The sequence below is a fragment of the Sminthopsis crassicaudata genome, chromosome 6, assembly GCF_048593235.1.
Source record: "Sminthopsis crassicaudata isolate SCR6 chromosome 6, ASM4859323v1, whole genome shotgun sequence".
Taxonomy (NCBI): Eukaryota; Metazoa; Chordata; class Mammalia; order Dasyuromorphia; family Dasyuridae; genus Sminthopsis; species Sminthopsis crassicaudata.
The window spans coordinates 236,332,590-236,338,652 of record NC_133622.1 but is presented as its reverse complement, the minus strand read 5'-3'; the positions used below and the strand labels follow the sequence as shown (position 1 = coordinate 236,338,652).

Sequence of the window (6,063 nt, the reverse complement as noted above, 5' to 3'; positions counted from 1 at the left end):
GTCCCCACACATGCCCTATGCCTTTAAGAAGAAGGGAAGGCCCCGGGGACTCTGGCATTCCTTCCTGGTACCACTGGGCCCCTGGGCAGCTCAGCGGGTGTCTGTGGTCCTCGCCCTCACCAAAGGGCCAGCCCACCTCCCTTCCTCTTAGGCATGTGTTTGGACAATGACTCTCATCCCCCTTTTTGCTGGCAAGGGGCACAGTAACATTTCTAGAGCAGCCTTGAGGGGGCCTGTGCCCCCCCCCCCCCCCAGACAGGTCCAAAGAGATCCCAACAGAGCCATGTCAAGGATGCAGGGGCTGCTTCATTCATTCAATAAACATTGAGGGAGCACAGCCGCTGTTTGCCCAAACACACACACACACAGACACACACACACACACACACAGACACACACACACAGACACACAACACACACACACACTCACACACACAGATACACAGACACACACACACACAGACCCACAGACACACAGACACACAACACACAGACACACAGATACACAGACACACACACACAGACCCACAGACACACACACACACACAGACCCACCCACACACACACAAATACACACACACAACACACAGACACACACACACACAGACCCACAGACACACACACACACACAGACACACACACACAGACACACAGATACACACACACACAGACACACACACACACAGACACACACACACAGACACACAGATACACAGACACACACACACAGACCCACAGACACACACAGACCCACACACACACACACACAGATACACACACACAACACAGACACACACACAGACACACAGATACACAGACACACAACACACACACAGAGACACATACACACAGAGACAGACACACAGACACACACACTCACACACAGACCCCCCCACACACACACACAGACACACAGACACACAACACACAGACACACAGATACACAGACACACAACACACACACACAGAGACAGACACACAGATACACACACACACACACACACACACACACACACACACACACACACACACTCCACAAGCCCTTTCCCTCTTCCTTTGCAGCCTCTCCTTCATTTCCCTTCCTCGCCCACCTGCGGTCGCGCCCCCTCTCCTCCCTCCCTCCCTCCATCTGTCCCGGCCCCCCGCCCCGAGCGCCCCCCGCGCTCCCCCTCCCGCGCGCCCTGCGGCCCCCGCCCCTCGGCTCCCCGCTGGGCCGCCCGCAGTCGGCAGGCACCGCAGCGCGCTCGGCCGCTCGCGCTGTCCTCGGCGCCGTCCCGGCTGGCAGTGCGCAGCGCGGAGCCGGCTCGGCCAGGTGAGCTTCCTTCCAGCCCTTGCCCGGCCCGCGGAGGGGACGAGGGCTTTTGGCGGGCGGAAGGTGCGGGCGCGGGAGGGGAGGGCAGGGTCCTCTCCCCGGGGGGCTCCGCCCTGGGGGGGCTGTTCCTGGGCCGGGGGCGCATCCAGGGTGCGCGCACGGGGAGCGGGAGGCGGCAGGTCCCGCGGGGGGGGCGCGGGGGGCACCCCTGCCGGAGGGGGGCTGGGTCCGAGCGGGGCCCGGGGCCACACTTGGGGGCGATGCTTTCTCCCGCCGGAGCCCGCCGCCTTTGCCGTTCGCTGCCGCTGCCCCCCGCGCTGCTCTCGTTCCCTGTCCCAGTTTTCGCTCCTTTATTATTTCAGGCCCCCCTGGCGAGGGGAGGGAGCAGCCTTTAAGCCCCGGCAGTGCTGCCTCCCATCTGCGGGGGGCGGGGGGGGGGCTCCGAATTCGGGAGTGGAAATGCTGGCCCGCGGGGAGGCCAAGGGCAGCAGGAGAGTGATGGCACCCCCTCCACATCCCCCTCCCCCATCCCCTCCGCCAGAAGCCACCAGGATGGAGGAGGAGAAGGGTCTGCAGCCAGCTGCAGCATGGACAAGGGAAGAGGGTGCCGGGAGCCTGGGACGTGGGGGAGGTGAAAAGGGAGACCCGGAAGAAGCCGGAGCGCAGGGGACCCGCTTATTCTAGGCCTGGCTTTGCCGCTAGCCAGTCGAGTTACCTTGGACAGGTCATTTCCCTCCCTTCCCACTTCCACATTTATAAAATGAAGAGCTGGACTGTCTGATCTGCAAGGTTCTACCCACTCAGAAGCCTCTAAAAATAGAGCCGGGAGGGCTTGGGCAGAGCTGAGCAGTTTCCCTGTTCCTTTGGGTGAAACTTGAGTTTGGGGGATTTTTGTCTGTTTCTTTGTTTTTACAAAGGGTCCCACCACTCTGGCCGCTTCCCATCCGACGCTGGGATCCACCTGTCTTCCCTCAGTGTGCAAAAGGAGAAACTGAGTCTGAATCGACAGCTTCTGGGGTTTGCTCCAGCTCCATCCTCCCTGGAATTTCTAAGTGACAACATTTCTCTTCATCTGGGGCTGGACTGGGCAGAAGCAGAGTAAGCAGTGGGGGAAGGATGGGGGAGAGGGTCCCGGATGGGCCAAGAAGGGAACTGGGGGGGGCCCTCTGGAAGGGGAGGAATGAGCGGCCTGTGCAAATGATGGAGGCTGAAGGGAGGAGTGATGGGAGGAGACCTGTCAAGGCTCCTCAGGGGCAGAGGCAGGAATCCAAGTGGCAGAGATTAGGGACAGATCAGGGCTGTGGACCAGCTGCCCTCTGCTCAGGGCTTGGGGCTCTCTTTCCATGGGCTCTTGATAGGTTCTCAACTGTAGCCTCTTCCCAGGTCCCACTCCGCTCCTGTTGGGCCTTTGAACTTTCTTAGGAACCAGAGAGAAGGGCCTGATTACAGGCAAGCACAGAGCTGGCCCCCAGCCCCGGGTTCCAGAATAAAGCCCAGAGCAGCCTCTACACAGTGACTTCCTGCACAGTGTGACAAAAGACACGGTCCACTCTCACCCCCAAAGCGTGATTCTTGGAGTTCTCGCCAGCCTTCCTCCCAGGTTACAAGGTCCATTACCCAGAATGTCTTGCTCTGTATACTACAGGCATGTATGTACAGTGTATATAGGACAAGCAGGATCCCGGGGGTCCATATTATGTCTACTCTCTGGGATCCTCTTGGATTTTCTCTCTTAGTCAGGGCTGATTTTTAAGTAGGTCAGTTGAAGTGGTCCAATCTGAGGGGCTCCTCCATTGAACAAATTCCAGAAATCACTCCTTTTGGCGGGGCAGCGGCTTCTCCGGCCTTTGTATCTCAGGGTCTCAGCAAGTTCAGACTTTAGAGGGGATGACGGTTTTTAAATCGAGAACTGGGTCCTGGGCTGCCAATAAGGCACCAAGTCCATGTGAGCCAGGATTGGGGTGGAGGTGGGCTGAACAGTCTTATTACCCACCAGTCCTGTTCACAGGGGATGACATCACCGATTCTGAGTGGGAAGGGATTCGAGAAGTAATCTAGTGGAAAGCGCTCATTTTACAGATGAGTTCCCCAGCCCAGGGGAGGACTGCTTCTACATCTCCTCCCACCTATTCCAAGTCTAGTTGTTTTTCCCTTCTCCAGCAGCCCCTCCTAGCACTCCCTCCCCCAGCACTAGTCCCAAGGCTGGCCCAGATTGGAGGGCCACTCTGCCTTTCCCTCAAAGCCAAGCTGGCCAGACCTCCCTGAAGGACCTGCATGGGACCTGGGCTTGCCTTCAATGGACCCCTCCCTCCGCTTCCCTTGCAGGGGCCATGGCGCTGCTGACCGCGGGGTTTCTGCTGAGCCTGCTTGGCCCCGTGGCCTGCTGGGCGCTGGGTTCGGGTTCCGAGCTGCGCTCGGCCTTCTCCGTGGCCCGGACCAGCAGCCTGGAGGGCACCACGGAGATGGCGGTGACCTTCGACAAGGTCTACGTTAACATCGGAGGCGACTTCGACCCCGCCACAGGCACGTTCCGCTGCCGAGTCCCAGGGGCCTACTACTTCTCCTTCACCGTGGGCAAGTACCCCCAGAAGAGCCTCTCGGTGATGCTGGTGAGGAACAGGAATGAGGTGCAAGCCCTGGCCTTCGACGAGCAGCAGCGGCCCGAGCGCAAGGCGGCCAGCCAGAGCGCCATGCTCCAGCTGGACTACGGGGACACGGTCTGGCTGCGTCTCCACGGGGACCCCCAGTACGCCCTCTACGGCTCCGCGGCCGGGCCCTGCACCACCTTCAGCGGCTACCTCATCTACCCGGACACCTCCTCCTACTTCCACAGCCGGCAGGGCCCGGCGGGCCAGCTCCCCGGGGCCGCCGAGCCCGACCCCCGCTCCGCCTTCTCGGCCGCGCGCTCCGAGAGCCTGGTGGGCATCGACGAAGCGCCGGCCGTCCGCCACCGGCCGCTGACCTTTGACACGGAGTTCGTCAACATCGGAGGGGACTTCGACGCGGCGGCCGGGCTCTTCCGCTGCCGCCTGCCCGGCGCCTACTACTTCTCCTTCACCATCGGCAAGATGCCCCACAAGATGCTGTCGGTGAAGCTGATGAAGAACCGCGACGAGGTCCAGGCCATGATTTACGACGACAGCCCCTCGCGGAGGCGCGAGATGCAGAGCCAGAGCGTGATGCTGGCCCTGAAGCCGGGGGACACCGTCTGGCTGCAGAGTCACCAACACGAGGGCTACGGGGCCTACAGCAACCACGGCAAGTACATCACCTTCACCGGCTTCCTGGTCTACCCTGACGGCGCGGCGGGCCCCTGAGCTGAGGGGCCGCTTGGGCACGGTGGACGTTGCCGGGGACGGGAGGGGGAGGGGTGCATGCGTGGACGGCCGGGTCAGGCTCCAGGGTGGGTGGGGGTGAGGCCCAACTGCTCCGTCCGCCTTCCGGGCGAGCGTGAAGGCCGCAGGTGCTGCGGGAACCGACCGGACAGTGTCTGGGCCAATAAAGTGGGGCTCCCGAGGAGTCCAAGAGCCAAGCCATGACTCTCTCCGGTTCCACCGCCCAGCATGGGAGGGATGGGGAAGGGGAAGGGGAAGAAGGCAACACCAAGATTCGGGAAAATCACTTCAACAAGCATTTATTAAGCGCCGGGAATGGTGCTGGACACAGCCTGAAAAAACCAGACTCTTCTCTGGGGCCTTGGAGAGGGAAAGAGATGCTCACTCGGGGAGGGGAGAACCCTGGTTCTGGAGGCCAGAGGCCTGGACTGGGCAGTCCCTGACAGAAGAAAAGGAGTAGTGATGCTGGTAGGACTCCTCCTTCCCTCTGCCCCTGGGCCCATCTTTTCTTCCCGTCTGCCTCGATTTTGGTTTTAACCCTTGAGAGTCAGACTTCCCCATGATTCCCTGGGGGGATCATGCCCTCTCCCCAGACAGAGGCTCCTGTCACCTGACTCCCCTCCAGACCTCTCCCCCCCCTTACTGCTCATCAGACTCTCCTTGGTGAATCTCCTTAGCTAACCCCATGTGAGCATGGGCCCCACCCTCCTTCCACGTTGTTGAGGCCCCTCAGGAACCCACGGTCCAACCTGGGGCCCACCCTAATTCCTTGTCACGGCCAGGGAGGAGGCGAGCCTCCCCATGTCTGGCTTGTTCTGACATGGATGAACCAGCGAGGGGAGAAAAGGACGTCACCCGTGGCCCCAGCAGACCGTCCCCAGGGAGCAGATGGGCAGTGTTTTAGGGCAAGATTGGCACAGACGGTCAGGGTGGCTCTGGCGCCTGGGACGCAGGGAGTCTGGGGGCAGGAAGGAGGGGGCAGGCTGGGAGATCCCACTGGGCCATTTTCTGCTCCTCCCAATGCTCATGTCCCACCTGAGATTCTTGAAAGGAACCAGCCCCTTCCTCCCCCACCAACATTACGTTCCTGCCTCCTTAGCAGTGGGTGGGTGGAAAGGAGGGCCTCGTCTGACCTCTGTGTGCTATCCCAGGACTTTGCAGTAGCCAGCTGAGCCACAAGAAGAGAGTGCCTTGACCTGTTATTCCTGGCCCTTGGCTCTCCCATGGGGGCGGGCTGGTCTCCGGTTAAGATGGCAGGGATAGCCCGAGCACTGTCCCCCTCATTGTCCCCCCGTACTCCTTCCTGGCTCCTTCCTCCAAACCTCTTCACTTCATTTTATTGCTGAACATTTTTTCAGTAAGTTACGGGATTGGGAGTTGGGCTTATGGCGGACCTGAAGAACTGAAGGTCAGGGT

At 60.6% G+C, this 6,063-nt stretch overlaps 1 protein-coding gene across 1 annotated transcript; it reads left to right on the top strand.

Annotated features, from left to right (window-relative positions):
• The first annotated feature begins 1,085 nt into the window (after positions 1-1,085).
• Positions 1,086-4,844, top strand: C1QTNF4 (C1q and TNF related 4). Its single transcript, XM_074274704.1, has 3 exons — positions 1,086-1,312; positions 2,230-2,410; positions 3,638-4,844. Exon 3 carries the CDS (start codon positions 3,643-3,645, stop codon positions 4,627-4,629), a length of 987 nt encoding a protein of 328 aa, XP_074130805.1. The 5' UTR covers positions 1,086-1,312; positions 2,230-2,410; positions 3,638-3,642; the 3' UTR covers positions 4,630-4,844.
• The last annotated feature ends 1,219 nt before the right edge of the window (positions 4,845-6,063 follow it).

Excerpts from the sequence above, each read along its gene's own strand:
- C1QTNF4 (XM_074274704.1), top strand. The coding sequence starts at position 3,643 with ATGGCGCTGCTGACCGCGGGGTTTCTGCTGAGCCTGCTTGGCCCCGTG.